The sequence below is a fragment of the Budorcas taxicolor genome, chromosome 18 (assembly GCF_023091745.1).
Source record: "Budorcas taxicolor isolate Tak-1 chromosome 18, Takin1.1, whole genome shotgun sequence".
Lineage (NCBI taxonomy): Eukaryota > Metazoa > Chordata > Mammalia > Artiodactyla > Bovidae > Budorcas > Budorcas taxicolor.
The window spans coordinates 36,815,140-36,839,939 of NC_068927.1; the positions used below are offsets into that span (position 1 = coordinate 36,815,140).

A 24,800-nucleotide genomic window follows, 5' to 3' on the forward strand; every position below is an offset into this window, starting at 1 on the left:
TCCAGAGCCTAGGCTCAGCCACCTGACCAGCGCTACTCCCTGTAGGTGACTGGCTGGGTTCCGTCAACTTTTAAGAAGGGACTGGGCACCAGCAGACTGGGTACCATGCCGCTGGCACCCAGCCCCCAAGGCTGTGGGAACAAACAGCAGGATCGGGGAACAAGGAGTGCCAGGATATGTCTGTCTGCCAGCCCCCTTCACTGGGGGATAGCACTCCTTTTCTCAAGAGGTAGCGCCTCCCATGTGCCAACCCTAGGGCTCCAGTGGGGAATGCTAATCCTAGAGACCCTCCTCCCTGACCCAAGCTGGACCAGTAAAAGATCTTCCTGGAATTTCTGTACAAGGGAGCTGGGAGGAGAGTAGGCCTCAAAGCCCTGTGCTGCCATTGTTTCAACCTCATGTAGAAAGCCAGTTTGACAGACTAAAGCTAATAAGCAGAAAGCAGACAAAAGACAGGGAGAGAGCCTGAAACCCCAGATGGCATTTGAGTCCCCAAGACTTTGCACCTCTCTTTGCCCTGCTTGAGGGCTGGCTGACTCAGCTGGTGAGAGATGGGATTCTCACCCTGGAAACAACCAAAGTTCTCTGACTAAAGAGGCCACATCCAAGCATCTTTACGTTGCCTAACACGTGGCCCGCAGTAGGTGCTCAAGAAATATCTGTTGGAATGGAAAGGGAAGTGGGTTGAGGGCTGGCAGGACACCTGAAGCACAAGCCCCTGGGGTCAGGCCATGCTGACTGACACACCACCCAGGGGCCATCCTGGGCTCTACTGAGAGTTTGGTTATTGCGACTTTCTTTTTAAGAAAAGCTAAGTAATTAGAGCAATCTGCCTGCATCATGCCCCCATTTGTATAGATTAATGGTAAAGCCACTTCCAGACCCCCCAAAGAGGCTACAGACCTGGCTCATCCCCTGGGAAAGTCCTGTAACTTTTCTGGGTTTCAGCTTCCTCACCTCTGAAGGAAGGCAGCTGATGTAAGTGTCCCTGCCAGCTCTGGAAGAATCCACAGTTCTCAGTCCTCCTTCCCATTAGGAGGGTCTAGCAACCATGGTCTTTCCCCGACCTCTGGCTAGGTGAGTCTCCCCTGCAGCCCTATCAACCTCAGCTCCGGGACAGACCTCCTCCCACCTCCCATTCCTGCCCCGGAGCCAAAGTCAGCCACTTTCTCAGTGTGGACCCTGGCAGTCACCCCTCCCTGGACGAGCCTGGTGTGAGGCTGGGGTGATGAGACCAGGAATGAGGGTTATCACCCTGGTCACAGGGCCAGAGCCAGCTGTCTCAGAGGATAGCAGGCTGTGAGGGCCAGAAGAGAATGAGGGGCTCAGCTGCCCTTCAGGGAAACAGCTCCAGGGGCTTGGGGACGGCCAATGCTGGTGCTGCGCAATAGGGACGGCACTGTGACAGTGAGCACCACCCAGCTACCCATTCTTCCCTCTCCAAAAAGAACCAACTCCGTCCCTCCCACAGAGAATGGATGGGTTGTCAGGCTGGCGCCCACACAGAAAAGCCTATCCCTGCCACGTCAGACACCTACCAGATGCCGGTGATGCAAGGAGAAGCCACGCCACATTCAGGCCAGAAGGCAGGAGGCCCCAAGCGTCCCATTCTACTGCTCTGGAACCACCCACTTCCCTCTCCATCATTACCGGAGGGGAATTCCCAATCACAGAGGTACAGGGGTGGCTGAGGACAAAGCTCATCATCTCGGCACTCCCAGATGCCATCCCTGGTTAGAGCAACCTTGAGGTGGGCGACTCCCTCTAGGGGGTGCCAGGGACTCCAGCGTGACTGCTCCAAGAGCCCCTCCGCCAGCCACTCCGATCTGCCAGGACATGTCGAGGGCTCAGTCCCAGGGGAACTAGGAAGGGAGGGGACGCCTACTGCTGCATGGAGAGATTTCCACATCATCACCACATTAGCACCGAAGCGGGGAGCGGGGCTGGTGCTGTGCCTGCCTGCCAGGCTCTAGTCCTGGCCCACAACTGACCAACACACAAGCTCCAGCCCAGGCCTCATAAACCAGCCTGAGAGCTGGCCCCTAGGGTACCACATCAGCCCTCTCTCCCCAGCAAACAGATCCTGATCATCACTGGACTTTGAGATCAGGAAGCCTTGGGTCTGAATCCCAATTCTGTCACTTCTTAGCCCTCTGGGTTCCCTTGGCTGAACGCTTTCAGGGTTGACAATGGGCATGGAAAATCAGCCTGCAGGGGGCACTCCCCAGCAAGCTTCCCTGCCCCCTCTCTCTTTACCACCAGCTCCCTGGTCAAGCCGGGTACTTCATACTTCCTCTTCCTCCTGCCTTGAGGGAGTGAGCAGGAATGAAGCCAGCTTTCCTAACTCACAGCCCACCAAGGGCAGCACCAGGACGGCTCCACTGTTACCGGTCCCTGGCTTCCTGGGTAGGTCACCTGGCCCTCAGAGCACCTGGCCATGGTACTCGTGGGGTTGCCAAAGAGGGAAGGTGCTTGGCTGGCTTGGCCAGGGTGCTTCCGAAACCTGGGGTTGCTGTGGGGGAAGCGCGGATGTCTTAGGAGATCCCCTGGCAGGGCTGCTTCTCACGCGTGGTCACTCACTCAGGGTGAGCCCTCCCTGGAAATCCATCAGATAATTGTTCTTCCGATAGCCTCAAACATCTTAAAAAATCTGATGGGACTCACAGCCTGGAGCAGGTTGACAATGGATAATGGGAAAGCGAAAGAGATTTTCTCATCCAGTATAAACTCTGTGAGGGCAGTATCAGCAAAGCCTCATCACAGTGCTCACAAGACTGTTACCCCAAGCTCTAGGAAACTTAACACCAAGAACAGGACCACCACAAGCCGCAGGTGATGACTCTGACAGCTCCAGACTAAAGGGGCCAGAGGGGTCCTGGAGGGTCTTGTCTTTACGGCAGCTCAACACGAAGACCAAGGCAAAGCGGGCAGGAGGAAAGGCTGTCTCTGTAGACAGCTGTGACTCTAGGAGTCTGTCCTCGTCGGGGCACCCAGGCCCTACACTGAGGTAGATCCAGGTGTCAGCTGAAGCCCTGGGCAGGCTGAGGGACTATGCAGCCAGCACCTGCATGTGAAGGGGTCTTCCACAGGTCGTACCTACTCTCAGAAGCAGATACCCAATCACCAGGAGAGGCGCAGGGACAGCCGGGATGGGTGGGTCTGGCCAGGACATGGCTCAAGTGGCATGGGCACATTTGGCAGGGCTACCTGCCCACACCTCAGGCTCCCAGAGGACAAGCCAGGTCTCTCATCCATGCTGTATCAGGCTAAGGAAAGGGGTGACCCTCTCCCCCTAAGCTCAGGTGCAACCTCAGCTCCCTGGCCTTGGTATCTCTCCTCTGGGGTTGGGTTTGGCTTGTTTTTCTTGCCACTAAGCTCCTCCCAAACATCTGGGCAAAGTCACTGGACAGATGACCCCTGGTGAGGTAAGCGCCTGTGACGTCCTACACCTGCTACCAGATCCTGAGAAGTAGGCATGGGTAAAACCCTTCCCCAAAGAAGGCCCAGAGGGACACTATACTATTTCCAGGAGCCCTACATCCAGACTCCTTCGACTCAGCACCAAGGAGGCAACAAGAGGCTGAGCAGTAACCGGTCCCACTCAGCTCTTCCCTCATGTGGCCCCAGTCTCCGGCCACGACAGACAACACTTGATAATCCCTGTTTTCAGAGACTGACAAACTCAGGTTTCAGAACTGGCTCTTCTGCTGTCGATGAAACCTTTTGTCTCAAAGGACTTAACTTGCCCTGAAAAACACAGCCTTCAATCCAGAATTTTTACCTCTGTGCTACAGAGAGGTGGCAGCTAGTATCTGGAAGAAGAACAGGACACTGTAGACTAGAAATCCCCAGGCCCAGGAGTAACTTACTTGTTACCTTAGTTGAGGGAAGAAAGGCCCATGCAAAAGGACCACGGGTTTAACTGGCCACGGGGCCAAGGGCATTGCCTGCCCAGGCAAGGGCTGCAGGGAAGCAGAGAGCTCTGACACAAAACAAGCTCCACAGGAGGGACTAAGGAAGGCCCTGCGGCACCAACATCATTAACTCCAGTGAACCACCAGGAGTTTAGACCACCCTCTGCCTGGGCCGCCCAGTGGAAACTGTTGCCAGAGCTCCAAGGCCCCTAGGTTTCTCTCCCTCCACTCCCGCCGGGGTCATTTCCCAAGGAAACCTCAGAGACAGAACAGAATGAGAAAGGCAGTAAGGGGATGAGACATACCCAGCACAGAAACCCCAACCTATCTTCCCACAGCCCTGGTCCTGGGAGCTGCTCCAGTGGCTTCGGGGCCCCTCCTGCCTGTCCTCCTTCCCCAGGCCAGGCTGCCTCGAGACACCCAGAGGCATGAACACAGAGCCAGCACCTGCCAGCTTCTTCGCTTCACCAGCCTCAAGGGATACTCGCTGGGGAGGCTTGCATGGCGCCTACCATCAAGCCTGGGTTCTTGAGGCCTGTTCCCAGCGGTGTTGCTGGCATTAGGAGGGGTATCCCAGATGCCCAGGGGCACTCTGATGGTTCAACCCACCCAGTGGGAGAGAAGTATGACTTCCCCACGGAAGGGACTGAGCAGCCCCAGGGCAGACCCCTGGGAAACAATGCAGATCCTGGGTTAAAAGATGCTCCAAAGACAGGTGGTTACCAGCGGTGAATCTGAAGGGGGCTCATGAGCTGTGGGGAACAAGGATCTCAGCCCACGTGGAGGGAGACAGAAGGAGCCCTCCATGTGGTGGGTACAGACAAACAGCATTTGCAGCCTACTGGAACCCACCTCCATGCCACCTGCACAAAGCCTCCTGCTATTGCTACCTGCTCTGAGCAGACACCTTCCTCTGTATCTTCAGGAGCACAGAGAGGAAGATGTCCAGCACTCTGTTATTTGTTGCTGCACCCTAGCACCTGCCCTCAGGAGCCTGACATGGACCCTCACTGGTCTGTCCTGATCTCTGTTATCTGCTGCTGCTTTCCCGTGGCACATGCAGATATGAAATATCAGCTGTGTGCAGAAGGTGTCCCACCCAGGAGAAGCAGGGAAGCAAACACTCCCAGGGGTGTGCTCCTGATAGCCCACTCTGAGTAAGGAATGGGCGTAGTAAGGTCAGCTCCAGGGAGAGGAAAAGATGCTCACTGGAACCCGAGGATCATGTGGAACGAGCAGACAGTCCCTCCACCAGCCCCCTCCTCTCACCCCTACCAAGTCCCGGCTTCCAGGTGCCATCTGCTTCAGGAGATATCCCCTTATCCCCAACTTCCAGCTGTGGTTCTTCCAGTTGCTTCTTTTCCAACAGTTCAAGGAAATGATGCCCCAATGGGCCTGGGCTCTCCTTTGAGGGGTTGTAATGATGAAAGTAATAGATGCTACCCCAAGAGAACATCTGCCTCCTCCACAGAAATGGCAAGGAGGAAATGATTAGCTGTCCAGCTTGCTTCAGACTTGCTGCTGCTGTCCAGCTAGGCTGCCTAGTAACACAGCCTAGTCTCCCCAGCCCTGTCTGAGGTACAAGACACAGAAGGAAGATTTCTTCTAGCCTCGCCCCCTTCAAGGCACCTGAGCCTGGGAGGAGCCCATATCCCCTCTACCCACGCCCGACTTTCTTCCTGCTTCTCCAACCCAGGGATCTCAGCCCATGTGCTCTGCTGCCAGCTCAACAACGGAAGGGTGGGGCTGCAGGTACACTCACCTGCCCACAGACCATCCTGACTGGCTTCAAAATCATTTAGCCAAGTGTTCTGACAGTCTTATTTTGGCCACACCTGTTCCTGGGTTCACACTTAAGGAGGCCAAAAACACCTTATAAAAGATAAACATCAAAACTTCGACATCTTCCAACAGAAACCTTTGACCATACAAGCTACCACATGCCCATATGTTCCTGGGGAATGACTGAACACAAGGCCTTATCTGAGAGGCGCTCTCTGTTACCACCTGCTCCCAAGGCCAAATGAGACCCCAGGGTGGCTACCCTCTACCCCCGACAGCCTTAGAGGCAAACATGTCCTCCCTGAGCGTGTACAGGAAAACCTATAAGAAAACACTGAAGACATCAACATCCCGACTTTGGTTGCTATCCATCTTCATTCTTCATATTTCAACTCTAGCTAATTCACTACACACGTCTACTTAAATACAGAAAACACAGCACTAGAGAGAAAATGTCGTTTCGAGTACACCTAACTCCACTCTGATGCACAAATACCCATTAAAGAATTTTAAATATATAGGTACTTTCTTCCTCAGACAGGAAAAAAAACGTTATCAGTAACAATAAGCTAACACTCTTGAATCCCCTTTTCCTGTATCAGGCACTATTCTAAGCACTTTAAGCACTTAATCCCCATAATCATCCCATATATGAGTTAAGTACTAGTATCACATTGAATTTACATATGAGGAAACTGAGACCCAGAGCAGTTAGGTGACTTGCTCCAGGAAACACAGCTGTCAGGATGCAAATACAGCATGACTCCGGAGTCATGTTCTCAGCCACTGAGCTACACTGCTCCAGGAGCCAACCACAACCCGAGGGCTGGCTTCCTCACGCAAGCAAAAGTGAGCCAGTAGCTGGTTCAACCATACTGAGCTCCGACACACAGGAAAGGGTAGACAGTCAACCCCCATGCACAATCAGTGCCACGACAGGGCATTGCAGGGAGGGTGAGCTCCAAATGAAGGCTTCTAGCCCAAGACCGGCTGCAGGCCACGGAGACTTGACTCAACAGTGGTTCCAGAACCACACTTGGCTTACTGCAGCCACTGCACTGAGGCAAAGCCCAGGGAGATGCAGGAATGGCCTGCTCCCACAGCCCAAGGGCATCTGTCTCACTCTGGGAAAGCTGCTATAGAAAAATGTGACCCACTCCCAAGGAGTTCACAATCCAGAAAGGACACTGGGCAAATGTGAAGGAATCACATGGGACAAGGTTAAGTGTCACCAGACATGCAATTAGGGCTGAAGGGATCGGGAAGACTGCACGAGGGCTCACAAGCAAGGAGGACACCTCCAGGGCAAGAAGGACATCAGCCAAGAGGCAGAGAAGGAAATGTGTGCAGGGTGTTTGGGGTCCCACACAGACCTGCTGGTGTGCAGTGGTGTGGAGGGTAAAGGTGGCAGAAAAAGGTGAGCAAGGGCCACAACACCTGTGTCTGATGGGAAGGGGTGGGGGTCAGAGGTCCAAGGCAGGCAACGGGCAGAGTGTACAAGGGGACAGAGAACAGAGGCCCAAGGCAGAGAGATTAATCAGGAGGCGATGAAAATAGCCCAGTGGAGAAGCTACAGAGGCTGGAGGAGCAGTGGAGGAGGAATAGAGAGGAAGGCCAGATTAAAGAGATGCTTAAGAGTAGCAGAACCATGGGATGAGGGAAAAGGAGGGAGGATCCTACTTAGGGGCCAGGGTGGACAGTGCTGTCAACAGAGACTGGGAACACATGAGGATCTGGGTTTTGCAGGAAGATAAACCTCACTCTGGGGCAAGCAGGTTCACTGTCTACGAGACCTTGAGCAAAACGCTGAGGATTCTGGAAGTGCAATCTGCTCAGAATGAAGAAAGGAGTGAGTTGTACACTCTTGCCTGGAGGGCCCTTCAGCTGCCCCTTCATTAAACTTTCAGGACCTGGCAAAGCACCGTCAACCATTCAGGGGCCACAGTCTGCTGGGTCCCTCAAGGAAGGAGAAAATTGCCTCCACCGTCTCCATACCCACATCACCCAGCTATTAAAAGTTCTAATCAAGAATAAGACCCAGATGGGAAGGCCCTGGAAATCCAGTGGTTAGAACTTGTGGTTAGTGCTTTCACTGCAATGGCCTAGGTTTGATCCCTGGTCTAGGAACAGAGTCCCACATGCCACGCAGTCCAGACAAAAGACAAGAATGAAAGAGACTCCCATGGTGGTCTAATGGCTGAGACTCCACACTCCCAATGCAGGGGGCCTGGGTTCGATCCCTGATCAGGGAACTGGATCCAACATGCCTCAGCTAAGACTTCACAGGCTGCAACTAAAGATCCCACATGCTGCAAGTAAGACCTGGGGCAGCCAGACAAATAAAAATAAATATAAAAGAATAAAAGAAAAGACAGTCTAGTGCGTGCGTGTGTGCACATGTGCGTGTGCTCGCGCACACACACACACACACACAGGAATACTACTCAGCCATAAAAAAAGAACAAAATAATGCCATCTGCAGCAAGAGATCACCATACTAAGTGAGGTCAGAAAGACAAATATCATATGACATGACCTAAATGTGGAATCTAAAATATGATACAAATGAGTTTATTTATAAAACAGAAACAAATTCACAGACATAAAGAACAAACTTTCAGTTACCAAAGGGGAAAGGAGGGATAAGGGAAGGGATAAATTAGGACGCTGGGACTAGAAAATACAAACTACTACATATAAAATAAACATGGTCCTACTGTATAGCACAAGGATTTATATTTAATATCTTATAATAAATCATAGTAAGAAAGAATATGAAAAAAGAAAAAAGACAACATAAAGAATAGGGGAAAAAAATGGCAAATTATGTCACTGACAAGAAACTTATATCCTGAACATATAAAGAACTCTTACAACTCAATAATAAAAAGATTAATAACCCAACTTAAAAACAATCAAGTCACATGGTATGGCCAAAAAAAAAAACAAAGCAAAAGATATTTAATAGACATTTGTCCAAGGAAGATAGATAAATGGTCAATAAGCACATGAAAAGAGGCTGATATTATTAGTCAGGGAAATGAAATGAAAGGCACAATGAGACACCACTTCATACCCACTGGGGCTGCTGTTTGTAAGTGGCTCAGTCGTGTCTGACTCTTTGCAACTCCATGGACTGCAGCCCGCCAGGCTCCTCCGTCCATGTAATTTTCCAGGCAAGAATACTGGAGTGGGTTGCTGTTTCCTACTCCAGGGGATCTTCTTGGCTCAGGGATCAAATCCAAGTTTCTTGCGTCTCCTGCATTGGCAGGCATTCTTTACCACTAGCACCACCTGGGAAGCCTCATACCCAATAGGGTGGCTATAATCAAAAAGACAGATAATTACAAGTGTTGACAAAGATATGGAGAAATCAACCCTTATACACAGGCCAGTGGGAATGTAAATGGGGCAGCCACCATGGGAATCAGTCTGGTAGTTCCTCAGATGACTAAACAGTGTTACCATATGACCCAGCATTTCTACACCTACATATAGTCAAGAGAAATAAAAACACATGTCTGTGCAACAGCTTGTATACAAATGTTTATAAAAGCATCAATTATAACAGCCAAAATATGGAAATGACCCAAATGACCATCAACAGATGCAAAATGTGGTATGTCCATACAACAGAGTATTATTCTGCCAGAGGAAGGAATGAAGCTCTGCTATGTACTGCAGTGTAGATGAACCTCAAAAACATTAAGCTAACTGAAAGAAGCCAGTCACAAAAGGCCACATATTATGTGACTCCATTGGTATGAAATCTCCAGAACAGGAAAAGTTCATGGAGACAGAAAGTAGATCACTGGTTTCCAGAGGCCAGAAGGAGGGAAAATCCAGGAATGACTATTAGTGGGTATGGAATTTTTATCTGGGATGGTGAAAATAATCTGGAATTAGATAGTAGTGATGGTAGCACAACTTTGTAACTATACGAAAACCATGGAATTGTATACTTCAGAGGAGTGAATTTTATTGGATGTTAATTGTATCTCAGTTTAAAACTACATAGAAAAGTAAGACTGATAACAGTAATTGTTCTTTTTTAATAATTAACAGAATGGAGTCAACTAATCTAAAAGATCAATCACGAAGGTGTTTTCAGGTTCTGATAATATTAATCACAGTCATTTTCCCATAAATTAAGAGAATCAGATGGGCAAAGCAGAATATACTAAAAGCAATGCCACAGGAAACAAGCTGCTATTTGAACCAGCTAATAAGAGAGGAAGAGGACACAAAAAATGTCCTCCCCAAAGAGCAACTGGCCCTGATGGATTCACTGATAAATTATTCTAAACTTGCAAATAGAAAATAATCTACATATACAGCAACGAAAATAAGGAACCCCTCCCAAAGACCTAGTAGGATTCTTCTCAAATAAACCAGATATGTTGAGTTACCTCAGTATACACTCACAGGCATTTATATATTTAACTGTCCACTTCTAACTAAATGTTTCCAATTCACTCTTTTAGGACAAGGAAAGGAAGTTTTTTTATTAAACCATAATCTACCACCTCTAGGAGCTCCCTGATATGCCTGAGTTCTTACAGTTCCTACTGCCCAAGATCCCTAGTCTGCCCTTAACCCCTTCTAGAAGGCCTCTTCTAAATTAGGTACTCCTGAACTAGCAAATCTGATTGCATCTTGCCTCTGCTTAAAACACTCCTGCAACTTAGCCATAAAAAAAGAACAAAATAATGCCATTTGCAGCAACATAGATGAACCAAAAGACTGTCATACTGAGTGAAGTAAGTCAGACACAGAAAGATAAACATCATGTTACCACTTATATACGGAATCTAAAAAAAAAAAAGTATGGACTTCCCTGGTGGTCCAATGGTTAAGACTCTGCATTCCCAATGCAGGGAGCACAGGTTCAATCCCTGAGCAGGGAACTAAGATCCCACATTCCACATGGATGCCAAAAAAAGGGGTCAGGGGAATAAATCAATAAAAAATAAAGGATACAAATGAACTCATTTACAAAACAGAAGTAAAGTCACAGATAGAAAACAAACTTATGGTTACCAGGTGATAAGGTGGGGGAGGGATAAACTGGGAGACTGGGACTAACATATATGTACTACTATATATATAATAGATAAATAATAAGAACCTGCTGTGGGAAGGGGGTTCAGGAGGGAGGGGACTCATGTATGCTTATAGCTGATTCAAGCTGGTGTACAGCAAAAACCATCACAATACTATAAAGTAATTATCCTCCAATTAAAATAATTTTAAAAAAACTTGCTGTATAGCACAGGGAACTCTACTCGGTACTCTGTAATGGCCTATATGGGAAAAGAATCTTAAAAAAAAAAAGAGTGGCTATATGTACAACTGATTCACTGTGCTTATACACCTGAAACTAACACACCATTCTAAATCAACTACACTCCAATAAAAATTAAAAAAAAAAAAAAAAAAGTCCTGCAACCCCCACTGCTTATTTACATAAAAGTCTAGGCCCCTTGCCATAGTAACAAGACTCTTCCCTCAGCTGGCCATCCTGACTGTTCCCAGGAAACCATCCTATCACAGCAGACAACTTAAGAGATCCACTCACAGGCCCCATAGTATCGCTGCCCAAAACCATCTGGCAAACTCCTATCTGCCCCTAAATATCAGGGTGAAATAGCACGTCACCCTGCTGTGGAGCCATAACCATCCCTACCACGACCCTGCACTACGTACACCTGAATCTATCAAGAGGTACATCACCCCTCTAACATCTCATCTGGAGTTAACACCAAAGTCTCAAACTCTAGACACAGCTAAGGCCACCACCATCGCTCCCCTCCCACCAACCATACATCTAAATGGTCCAAATAGCCTTCATCTCAACCAATGGCCTCTTAGAAACGAGATGAATCTGGCAGGAAGGTTTTAACTACTATCATTCTCCATCTCTCACTTCACCACCAAAATACATGCAAGTAGTTTCAGGTATAACCGTTTTTGAACGATTCTTCTGGTTTTGGAGAACGTATGCTCATCACATACACACACACACACACAAAGTGATCCCAGAAAATGGAAAGCACCAAAGGGGATTCTGATCTTCCAAACACAGCACTGAGGTGAACAGTGGCAGGGCCCCATCATTCCTGAGAAGCGAGGGGGTGTCTCCCCTCTGTCCCTACCTCTGTCCTGGGCTAGGTCTGCCCAGCCACTCAGCCAGTCCTATATCCAGGAAAGCCAGAGGCATCCATCATTCCTAGGGTGAATCCCTACCCAGATGCAACCTGATTCCTAGTTTCCACCTTATGGAATAATCAGGGAGATGATCAGATATGGCAGGAAGGAAAACCCTCAGGAGCTGGCAGGCAGAGTGAAAACAAAGACAGGTGCCATATGCATAGAACACCGAGGCTCCTTTCTCTTGCCAAAAGACAGATGCACCCATGAGGCTGTAAACAAGGCGCTAGCCCTCCTGTGTTAGTGCGGGAACTAACACCTTATCCACTGTCCCCAAGCCCCTTCTCCCTACAGTCACCTCCCGTGCCCAGGCAGAGTCTGACTTCACAACAACATTGCATTAACAATGTCAAAGCATGTGACCCTCAGCTGACCTCTAAGCAGCCCAGAGGGGTCAAAAGCCCCATCTTATGAACAAGACAGAGACTAAGCCAGCTCCACACGGCTCCATCTTAAGAGTTTCAGGTCAGTTCGGGCAGCCCTTGAACCCCTTCTTTTTTTTTTTTTCCTTGAACCCCTTCTAATCTCATATGCTCCACTCCCTGGATCCTGGAGCCAGTGGCCATGTGAAAACAGTTCTTACTAAAGAAGGATGAATGTGTGGAACCCAGAATACCATGCTTTGCACATGGTAAAAGACTGCATCCCGAGACCAGCTAAAAGACAGGCGTGAGGACTTCTTGATGAAGGGGCTTTTCGTTATTTTATTTATTTTAAAACAGATAACATATTCACAAGAAAGAATATTTGAAAGCTTCAAAAGGGAAAAATTTTCTTCCCAGTCCTCTCCCCAGTCACCCTGATTCAAGGGACAGCAGATATTTTTAAGTTTTTCTTTAACTTTCCAAATATATTCTATGCATGTACAAACAGATATAGTGATGTCCATTTTCTCCTTTTTAAAAAAAAAACATTTGGTAACATATATACATTGTTCTATGCCTTATATTTTTTACTTAATAATACATCCCAGAGATTACTCCAAAGCAGTACCTGAAGAGGCTCCTCATTCTTTTCATGGCTGCACAGTATTCCTTCACACAGATTAACAAAAATTCATTTAACCAATGTTCAGAATTGCTTAAAGTCCCACTCAATAACAGATTATAGTAGTTTTTTTTTGTATAATGAACCTATAAAAGCCTCTTTTCTCTGCAACCAAAGTCATGCAAAAGTTCAAGAGCACATTTAGTGCAAGACAAAGATTAAGAATCATTTTACCCTTGACGAGAAATTATCTTTCTAAGCTCCCTGTTCACAAAGAGGCAAAGCTATGACCACTCTAGATATATCTAGTCGGCCAAGGCTAGAATAACAAACATCACAGCTGCACGCTGCACAGAGGCCAAACATGCCACACGCATTCTGATTAATAACTAAAGGCCAGTTTTGCTCAGATTGAAGCCTTTTTAAAAGTCAGATTCCTGACAACTGTAATCAATCCTGAGCAAGTCAAGATTTCTAGTGCTTGAAAGGAGTCAATTAGAAAAAAAAAGCCTGAGTGATATTAAACACAGATTGGGAAAAAACCTGAAGGTTTAAGTGGTGTTCCCTCCTTGGAAAAAGCTACCTGCCTTCTTTGTGTCAGAGGCACAAAAACTAGAGAGGGCTCAGGCAAAAACATAAGGACTTTACCTGCCTACCTGACAGAGTCAGGGTAGTATGCACCTTGTCACTTAGGCCACTCAAGCCGACAAATGAATTGGGGACCATCTTCTAGAATCCACTAGCTTCTGGTAGAGGATTTTGTCCTCTCAACTGTGCCTAGCCCAGGCCTGGACATGAGCTGCTGGGCAGAAAACAACTGAAATGGCACCTGGGTGGTTGAGGAGGCCCACTGGCAGGGCCCAGAGTGCTCCTTTATAAATCTGAGGTTGCTGACTGTAAGCCTAAGTCTCACGCACATCCTATTTATTAAGACACTGCCTCAACCGTCTTCCACATGGGAGGTCCCTTAAGGCTTTGGCCATTAACATGGTAAAGTAAAAACAGGACCAAGGTTGATGGCGGCCTTCCTCTCCAAAATGCCAGAGTTCCAGACTGGTCAAGCAAAGGCCAATGGGAGTGAGGGCTACTGAGGCGTATCCCTACAGGGAGCAAGCTCAGGTCGCTTGGTTCTGACTGTAAACAGTTCAAATTCCATGAAGGACAACCACTTGCCAGTTCATTTTTGGAATAGAAGCCCATGCCATCCTGGCCCAGTGGCTACCTTTTAGGATCCTCCACCCAATGGGTTGGCTTGGCGGGTAGGCAGCCAGCAAACAAAGTCCTCTCCAGCCTGCTGGCTGCCACCATGATTCTCATCACAGAATGGATCAAGAGACCAGAACAAATGTTCTCTTAGCCAGTGACTCACCAGGAAGTCTGTTCATGTTGACGCCTTGAGCTGAGAGTCCTATTCCCATGTACCTTTGAAAAAGCACACACACAGACATTTTGGTTAACAAATGGTTATGCATCTCCCTTCTCAAATATTTCTTGGTAAAAGAAAAACAGGAAAAGCAATGAATGTAGAGACTCCTTTAACACACTAGTGGATCTTGGAGAACCTTTGTATTTTGATTTTCTAATGGAAATCTCTCAACGCCTTAAGCAGCTGGAAAAACAGGAGGTAGTGTCTACAACCAGGAATCACTAGCTTCAGTTTCAGAGGAAAGTTTCCTGGAATCACTGCTTCCCGTCCTTTGGCTTCTGGCTCCCAGCTAAGGCAGTGGAATCTATTCCCAAGAAGTACCTAAAAGGAAGTAGTTCAATCCTACAGAGTGTTTGGCAGAATAATGCAAGATTAAGCCACAGGGACAAGCCACTCTTCAGCAAGAACCAAGACATGGAAAAAGTATAGCCAGCTGGATCCATATAGAGTCATAAAGACCCCTCATCACACAGGGTTTCTTCTCTGAGGTCTCCAAATTAACTACCCTTGCCCCATACATTCACCACTGGCCTCTTTAATCAACCAAAGCTGAAGGTGATAGTATGTGAGGCCCCAGAGACCCACCCTCTACTCCTTCCTCCCAGGAACCTCAACAGCTAAGGCAGCCATAGCCAGATGGGACCCGCTGGGCAACTCTGTCAAAGATATCTCAGTTGCACTCATGAGAGGGAAGGTCAGAGAAGGGAATGAACAGGTTTTTTTAGTTTATATATTTGTAGTATACAAAGACATGGTAAGGTATTTCCCCAAGAACTTAGGAACTAGAGAAACAAGTCACCACCATCTAAGTGTAAAATACTAGAAACCCACATATGATGCCTGCTGTTAACCACATATGAGCATCAAGATGTAGCTGAGAAGATCACAACAGTGAAAACACCAACCAAGATGGCTAAGGTGTAACTTTTGGTTGCATAACAATGTGAGTGTACTTAATGCCACTGAATTCTTCACTTAAAAATAATTAAAATGGTAAAATTTATGTGATGCATATTTTACCACAATAAAAATGTTTTTCTTTTAAAGCAATCACATGGGGTTGCCTTATTGTGACCATTTCCAAGTAGCTGGAAATTACATTCCAACTGCTCCCTGTTGTAATTGTGCAAGGAACCACCTCACATACGTTTCTCCATTTTGGACTCTTCTCTTCCTCTTCCAGCATGTTCCACGAAACATATGGACCAGTATCCTAACACTACCATAGTCCCCACCACATGGTGCTCCAGAACCTGCGAGCCTTCCATCTGCAGTAAATGGAATGCCCTTCTCTGGCTGGCTGCAACAGTGGGTGTTGGAGGAGCAGGAAGGAAGGCTCTAACCTACCCATTTTCCCCTGAAACCAGCTTTCGCATCTTTGTGGGCAGAACCCATGAAAGACACCAATCAACACATGGCCCTAATAAATGGCCTGCAAGCGTTAGGGGAAAGGAGAGGGAAGGGAAGGGAGGAAAGAGGAAGGGGCAACACTTCAAAGAAAGGCTCCTATGGTTCAAAGGATTTGAGACTCTCAAAATGCCTGCTACTTCTTGCCAGAAGGGGACCCTTCGACGACCATCAAGAGCAGAAGCTGTGTAAGCCTGCTGGCAGGATTCCCATTAGGCTAGAACCTGCACATTTCCCCAGAAAACCAGCAGCCCAAATAATCAGCTTCCTGACTTTCCATGGAAGAGGCTGCCAAGAGTTGGTCTCCATTCCCTTTATGCGATCGCTGACCAAACAGCAAATGACTCTGACTGCCCTGCAGTCATCAATCAACATATGCGAGTGCAACAGAGCCAGGAGTTTGGAGTTTTCCTAACTTGGATGCCAGGCCACTTATCCTGCCCTGTTTTAGAGCCCAACACCACATGCGATCCCACCCCTCACATTCAGCTTTCCTGACACTAAGATGAAGGCTTATGTGTTTGAAGCACATATGCTTCCTGGGTGACCCCTGACTGCTTAGGGTTACAAATAGGGGAGGTCAAGGGTCATCCAGGGAAAGTGTGCTTGACCACCAGCAACAGAGATCTGGTTCCACAACTTCCCAAGAGAACATGGAACTACTAAGGCACATGCACTCAAATACACGTTGCTTAGGTCTCTCAACAGAAGCCTCTTCCACCTTTGGCAGCTACCCCTCAACACGTTCCTATAGACTCTACCCCACAGCTGGGGCAGTGTTTACCAGTGGATGGTCTGGGAGCCTCTGTACAAACCCCAGGGTCATCTTGAGAATCTGAGTGGGTAAGCTAAGAGTAGAGCACCCAGAAGAGACCAGTCTCCATATTTGAATGTCATGCCCCTGTGAGTGTCACTGATACAGGGAGCAGCCCCACAGGACCCTAACTTGAAATGTTCCTATGAGGTCAAGCTAAGTCAGAGTTCAAAGGGAACGAGTCCCAACTCTTCAAACACTGTGTGACATTAAGTCTTTCCAAATGTATGATGTCCTAAAATTTCAAAAACATGCAGCTTTCTAGCAAGTATTCATACACTTAAAAACTGTTATTCAACCAGTTTAAGATAAGCAAAGAAGGGAAAAAAAACTATAAGGACACTAAAAACCACTGAATTGTACACTGTAAGTGAGTGGACTGTATGGTATATTACTTCTCAAAAACACTCAACAAACTAGGCATAAAAGGAAACAATCTCAACATAATAAAAGGTCTTATATGAGAAAACCACAGCTAATATTGTATTCAATAGTAAAAGTCTGAAGACTTTCCCTCTAATAACAGGAAGAGGAAAGGTGCCTGCTTTTGCCACTTCTATTCAACAGAATATCAGAAGTTCTAGCTAAAGCAATTAGACAAGAGAAAGAAATAAAAAGGCATCCAAATTGGAAAGGAATGGGTAAAACTATCTCTGTTCACAGATGATATGATTCTATACGTAGAAAATTCTAGATTCCACAAAAAACTGTTATAACAAACAAATTCAGCAAAGTTTCAGGATACAAAAACAACACACCAAAAACAGCTGTTTCAACATACTAACACTGAACAATCAAAAAAGGAAAAGAGAAAATAATTCCATTTACAATAGCACCAAAACAATAAAATACTCTGGAATTAACTTTACCAAGAAGGCAAAAAGCTTATACACTAAAATCCCTAAAATGTTGCTGAAAATTTAAAAATACACAAATAGCGAGCTCCTTGGCAGTCCAGTGACCAGCAGGACTTAGCACTTTTGCTGCAGGGGGGCTGGGTTCAATCCCTAGTTGGGGAACTAAGATCCCACAGGCACATGGCATGGCCGAAAAATACATTTTCTTAATTTAAATAAATAAATAAACATAAAAAGACACAAATGGAAAAACATCTGCCCATACATAGATTGGAAGACAATATTGTTATGATGTCAATACTATCCAAAGCAATATACAAAATCAATGCCGTAGATTGAGGGTGTTAAAAAAAAAAGTTAGAATCATATTTTTTTATTTCAAAACTTACTAGAAAGCTACAACAATCAAAACAGTGTTGGTACCGGCATAAAAATAGTATGGTGGATGACTATACAACCCTAGTGTCCAGTTTGTCCACTGGAGGCTCTCTGAGTATTGCAATCTGGTATTGCCGGGAGAAATATCAATAACCTCAGATATGCAGATGACACCACCCTTATGGTAGAAAGTGAAGAGGAGCTAAAAAGCCTCTTGATGAAAGTGAAAGAGGAGAGCGAAAAAGTTGGCTTAAAGCTCAACATTCAGAAAACGAAGATCATGGCAGCTGGTCCCATCACTTCATGGCAAATAGATGGGGAAACAGTGGAAACAGTGTCAGACTTTATTTTTGGGGGGCTCCAAAATCACTGCAGACGGTGACTGCAGCCGTGAAATTAAAAGACGCTTACTCCTTGGAAGAAAAGTTATGACCAACCTAGACAGCATATTCAAAAGCAGAGATATTACTTTGCCAACTAAGGTCCGTCTAGTCAAGGCTATGGTTTTTCCTGTGGTCATGTATGGATGTGAGAGTTGGACTGTGAAGAAGGCTGAGCGCCGAAGAATTGATGCTTTTGAACTGTGGTGTTGGAGAAGACTCTTGAGAGTCCCTTGGACTGCAAGGAGATCCAACCAGTCCATTCTGAAGGAGATCAGCCCTGGGATTTCTTTGGAAGGAATGATGCTAAAGCTGAAGCTCCAGTACTTTGGCCACCTCATGCGAAGAGTTGACTCACTGGAAAAGACTCTGATGCTGGGAGGGATTCGGGGCAGGAGAAGGGGACGACCGAGGATAAGATGGCTGGATGGCATCACGGACTCGATGGACGTGAGTCTGAGTGAACTCCGGAAGACGGTGATGGACAGGGAGGCCTGGCGTGCTGCGATTCATGGGGTCGCAAAGAGTCGGACACGACTGAGCGACTGAACTGAACTGAACACAGAAAGTGAAAGTGAAAGTTGCTCAGTTGTGTCCAACTCTTTGTGACCCCATGGACTATACAGTCCATGGAATTCTCCAGGCCAGAATACTGGAGTGGGTAGCCTTTCCCTTCTGCAGGGGATCTTCCCGGCCTAGGAATTGAACCCAGGTCTCCCGCATTGCAGGTGCATTTTTTACTGGCTGAGCCACAAGGGAAGCCATCATAGAGGTCAGATCTAAATGACAGGGTGTAAGGTAAGGGAGTTAGAGAAGGAGGTTCAGAAAAAAAAACAAGACCGGCACTTTACAGGAACAGATCACCTTTAATGAGGCAAGAAGGGGCAGCAGTCCCATTAGTTGGCTGCTGCGCTAAATCAAGAAGAGAGTAGGTGTATATAGAAAACATATATATGTGGAGATACATCATTTTGAGGGGGTGGGTCTGTTTTTTCTTATGATTATTTTTGATTAGTTAGCTTTCAACAACTGGGGTAAGGAATTCTTTGGAAGGAATGATGCTAAAGCTGAAACTCCAGTACTTTGGCCACCTCATGCGAAGAGTTGACTCATTGGAAAAGACTTTGATGCTGGGAGGGATTGGGGGCAGAAGAAGGGGACGACAGAGGATGAGATGGCTGGATGGTATCCCTGACTCGATGGACGCAAGTCTGAGTGAACTCCGGGAGATGGTGATGGACAGGGAGGCCTGGCGTGCGGCGATTCATGGGGTCGCAAAGAGTCGGACACGACTGAGTGACTGAACTGAACTGAACTGAAAGGAAAGCAGGCCATCCTCAAAGGCCTGGATCTTGGGACATCTAAAAAGGAATGCCTGTTTTACATGGAATTACCAAGGAAAAAGGAGGTGAGCATTTGCTTCCTTCTTGGTAAAAAGGTCAGGCAATGCTAGGAACACTCACAGACACAGGTTGCCATGGTCTCCTGGGAGGCAAGAGGGGCTCTCGCTCCCCAAGCCAGTGACTAGAATAGACAGAGCTTAGCTCCCCGACAGTTCATATGTCCACCAGGGCTTTCTTTTCAAGCAGCAGGATACATCTGAGGAGCTTGCAAGAAAAGTTATTTACCTCATAAAACAACTGAAAGTAAGCTAAACCCATCTGATTTTCTCCTTGCTTCCAATATGGCAGCGCAATGCAGACTATCATGTGTCTATCATATTAGACACAGTAAGTATAGAGAGACAACCAACAAGCTACCATGGTAGGGAGGCCACCAGTTGGCATCCACCTCAGTCTCTATCCTTTCCTGCAAAAAGCACGGGAGCCTGAAGGGTGACTCTGCCTCTCTGTCAGGCTCCAGAGAAGAGGGCGCCAAGCGGCCCTGCTTGGGCCAAGCTGGGTGGGGATCCACCAGAGAGCAGGACAGAGGCGTGGTGGCAGCGGTGGCCCTTGCAGGCCGCCAGGTCCGCCCTGGGGCGGCAGAGGTGAACGGGGGCCCTGCAAGATGACCAGCCTTGAGAACGGACTGGTGGCCTCCGGGGCCTGTGCTGCCCTCCACCCGCTCTGCTGACTCTCCCACAATAGCAACAGTCCACTGGATCCACCGTAGCCATGCGGAGAGTCGCACACTCCAGGCGGCTTGCATTCTTCTTTCTCTTTAGTTTTCCAGATTTTCTACAATTAGCATAAATTACTTTGAGAGCCATAGAAAAAATCATTTTCAAGAGCCAGCTGATGGCTGCACACTGAGGAGGTTGCTGGCTCTCAGCCATCAGACTCTCCCTGGGCTGTCCCGGTGCAACATTTCAATACCAGGGAGACACAATGGGAGACTGGGCCTTCGTGTCAGCTTCTCGGTATTCTTACTTCCCTGAACCTTGACAGGAGAGCGGAAGCTGCGTGCGAAGAGCACACCCGCAGAAACAGCCAAAAAGGGTCCAACTCCATGCTCAGCAGAGGAGCTGGGGCTCTGGCTCACATGGCCCCTGGTGCATCCTAAGCACCTCCCAGAGCACACCCTAACTCAGGACAATGAGTCTTGGATTTCACCCCACAGCTCAGGTTCCCTGTCAGAAAAAGACAGGTTGGACTAACGGTCTCCTAAGCGATTTCCTAGCTCTCACCTAGAGACTTCAGCTCTTGGCCGAATAATGTTTGGGTACTGTTCCAAGTGTGCTGTACCCAGATGCAAGCCCAAAATGGAGGAGACTCTGGAGCTGTGATCAAAAGCCATCAAGAAAAGACACCAAAAGAAAAGGAAATTATAGATCAATACACCTTCTGAATGGAGATGCACAAAATTTCAACAAAACTATAGCAAACCAAATTCAACGACATTAAAAGGATTAATACCACAACCAAAAGGGATTTATGCCAGGAAGTCATAGGCAATTTAACGTAAGAAAATCCATCAATATAATAAACCACATTAACAGAACGAAGCAAAAAAAAAACAAACACCCACGATCATCTCAATTGACAGAAAAAGCATCTGAAAAATCCAACACCCTTTCATGATAAAAACACTCAGAAAACTAGGAACAAAAGGGAACTTCTTCAACATGATAAATGGCATTTAGGAAAAATTCACAGCCAACATACCCCATGGTGAAAGACTGAAAACTTTTACCCTAAGAGCAGCAGCAACACGAGGATGTCGACGTTTCACCAGTGCTATTCAACACTGTACTGGAAGTTCTATTCAGATTGATTAGACAAGAGAAGAAATAAAAGGTATAAAAATTGGAAAGGAATAAGTAAAACTACTTCTATTTGCAGAGGACATGACCCTACCTATAGAAAATCCTGTATAGAGAGAATCCCAAATGATATACAGGAAGCTTACTAGAGTTAATAAACACCCAAGTTGCAGGATACAAAATCAACACACAAAAAGCAGCTGTGTTTCTATATACTAACACTGAACACTTAATGGAGAAAATTAAGACAACAATTCCATTTACAATAGCATCTAAAATCAAACAAACAAACAAAACCCTCAGGAATAAATTTAACCAAGGAGGTGAAAACGCTTGTACACGAAAAATTATAGAACATTGCTGAAAGAAATTAAAGAAGACAAAAATAAATGGAAAAACATCCTGTGTTCATGGACTGGAAGGCTTCATATTGTAGATGGAAAGTGTTGTTAATACGTTCTAAGTTGGTCTACAGATTCAGCACAATCCCTGCCACAATTCCAACAGTCTTTTTTGTAGAAGTGGAAAAGAGAACCCTCAAAATCCATACAGACTTGCTAGGGACCCCAAGTAGCTGAAACAAATCTTAGAGAAAGAACAAGCTTAAAAGATTTGTCTCCTGATTTTAAAATTCACTGCAGAACTAGAGTGATCAAAACAGTGTGGCGCTGGCATAGGCAGACATATAGACTAGTAGAAGAGAACCCAAAGTCCGTAAGCAAACTTACACAGCCAGATCACTTCCAACAAGGGCGCCAAGTCCATTCAATGGGGAAAGAATAGACTCCTCAGAAATTGGTGCTGAGACAACTGGATCTCTACTTTATATCTTGTATGAAAATTAACTCAAAACAGATCAATGATCTTAATATAAGAGCTAAAACAATAAAACACTTAAAAGAAAAGATTCATGACCGTGGTTCAGGCAATGGATTTAGATATGACACCAAAAGTATGAGGACCAAAAGAAAAAAACAGATGAATTGGACTTCATCAAAATTAAAACTTTTATGCATCAAAGGTCATTATCAAAAAAGTGAAGAGAATTCCCTGGCGGTCCAGTGCTTAGGACTTCACACTTCCAATGCAGGGAGCACGGGTTTGATTCCTGGTTGGGGGACTAAGATCTCACAAGCTGTGCAGGAAGGTTAAAAAACAAAAAGTGATAAGACAACTTGGAAAATGGGAGAAATATTTCTAAATCATAGCCTTATGAGGATCTAATATTCAAAAATATACAGAATTCCTACAACTCAATAACAAAAACACAAACGACTCAATTATAAACTAGCCAAAGGACTTGAGTAGACATTTCTTCCAAGAAGATATACAAGCGGCCAATAAATACATGAAAAGATGCTCAACATTACTAATCCATTAGAACTGCAAACCAAAATGAGATACTAATTCACACATAGAATAGATACTAATTCACACATAGGATGGGGAAGGAAATAAAGAAGGATAAGAGGAAGGGAGAAAGGAAAAAGGAAGTAAGTTATTGGTGAAAAAGTAAACAAATTAAAAACTTCACACATTGCTGGTTGAGATATAAAACTGTATAGCCACTGTGGAAAACAATCTGGTGATTCCTCAAAAAGTTAAACAGAACAATCAAGCAAATTTTTTTCCACCCCTGGCTGCACAAAGTGCAAAGCCCCAACTGCTCAGCCACCAGGGAATTCTTAGGTATACACTCAATCAAGCAATTCTTAAGTATACACTCAAAAGAATTGAAAAGACAAACTCAAACAGATACTTGTATGCCAATATTCATTATACCATTATTCACAATAGTCAGAGGTGTAAAAACCTCGAGTGTCCATCAACAGATGAATGGATAAAGAAAATGTGGTGAAGACAAACAGCCATAAAAAAGAGTAAGATTCCGACACAGGTCACAATGCAAGATGAACCTTGCAAACATTATGCTAAATGAAACAAACCAGACATAAAAGGACAATGCCGTGTGATTCTACTTATATGAAATACCTACAATAGGCAAATTCATAGAGACAGAAAGGAGATTAGAGGTTACCAGGGGCTGGGAGGAGCGGGGGGAGGGGGGTGGATGGGGAGTTATTGCTTAATGGGTACAGAGTTTCTGTCTGGGGTGGTGAAAAAGTTCTGGAAAACAGTAGTGATAGTTGCACAAGTTGAACACAATTAATACCACTGAAGTTTACACTTAAAAATGGTTAAAATGGCATGTTTAATGTTGTATTTATTTTAGCACACACATGGGAGTCACCAAAAACACCCATATGGTACTTCAGGCCAGCATTAGCCTCATCTGGCTTTTCCGGATGAGACAAGTAGGGCTTGGCACAGAGCTCAGTGGAAAGCATCAGAGTATCCAGGCCTCGTGTCGGGGCCAGAAGAAAGAAGTCCCTCACCATAAGCACACAGCAGATAACAAGAGTGAAGAATACGGACCTAGCTCTTTTTTTACTTTTATCAACTTCCCCTTTGAGGGAAGGTGGATTTTATGGGCTGGCAAGCCCAGAGACACTTTTAACAAATGTTACATTAGATATACGAACCAATGACTATGGGACCTGAACGTTTTTTTTTTCAGCCACACTGCACAGCTTGAGGGATCTTAGTTCCGCAATCAGGGTTCCAACCTGGCCTGGCAGTGAAAATGCTCAGTCCTAACCCCTGGACCACCAGGGAATTCCCTGAACATTTTTAATTTAAGCTCCATCAACTAACTGTCTCCAGGCCCACAGAGCTCTGGTAGGATGTGACAAAGAGGAGAGAAGGGACAAGCTCCTCAGCCTCAGGGCTGAGATGGCTCTTGCGGGCCGCAGGAAGGTAGTTTGGCCGCCGAGCCTCTCAAGTCAAAGGGTCTGTCACCACTGCCCCGTCCCCTGCCTCAGCCCCGCAAGGTGCTGCTGCAATCTCACCAGACAGTTTCATCCTGACATCTAACACCTCAGCCACAGATCGGAAGGCTGGCAATCTTGTTCATATCAGAATCTGCCCCAGGTAAGAAATCAACGCCTCCACATCAGAGGGGACCTCTGGGGTTATCACTGACTCAATGGACATGAGTCTGAGCAAACTCCAGGAGATGGTGAAGGACAGTGAAGCCTGGCGTGCTGCAGTCCATGGAGTCGCAAAGGGTCAGACACAACTTAGTGACTGAACAACAACTGGGGTCCTGGTTACAAAATGGTCCATGGGAGACATTTCAGGAAAAACCTCAACTGACACTTAGTTCTGAAATGAGGGCTAATATTTGATGCTGGGGATTTTAGTCTGTGGTCTGATGGGCCTGCTTAAAGCCATAAGGACACTTGTACCTCAGGTACAAGCTACTTCTCCAGCAGTCATCCCTCTACCCTGCCCCTCTGCCAGGAAGCCACCCAGTGACCCACTACGCCGAACTCAGTGGGTCAGTGCAGCCCACTGACTCCCCCAAGAGGAGGGGTATTACA

At 46.4% G+C, this 24,800-nt stretch overlaps 1 protein-coding gene and 1 non-coding gene across 2 annotated transcripts in view; one reads left to right on the forward strand and one right to left on the reverse strand.

Annotated features, from left to right (window-relative positions):
- Positions 1–24,800, reverse strand: part of RANBP10 (RAN binding protein 10) — a 57,757-nt gene that overhangs the window by 24,385 nt on the left and 8,572 nt on the right. Inside the window, exon 3 of the mRNA XM_052656977.1 lies at positions 14,263–14,315. Within this exon, the coding sequence (XP_052512937.1) occupies positions 14,263–14,315 (53 nt within the window). The remainder of the gene's footprint in view (positions 1–14,262; positions 14,316–24,800) is intronic.
- On the forward strand, positions 10,531–10,603 carry TRNAG-CCC (transfer RNA glycine (anticodon CCC)). Its single transcript has one exon. It is a non-coding gene; the product is annotated as a tRNA-Gly (tRNA).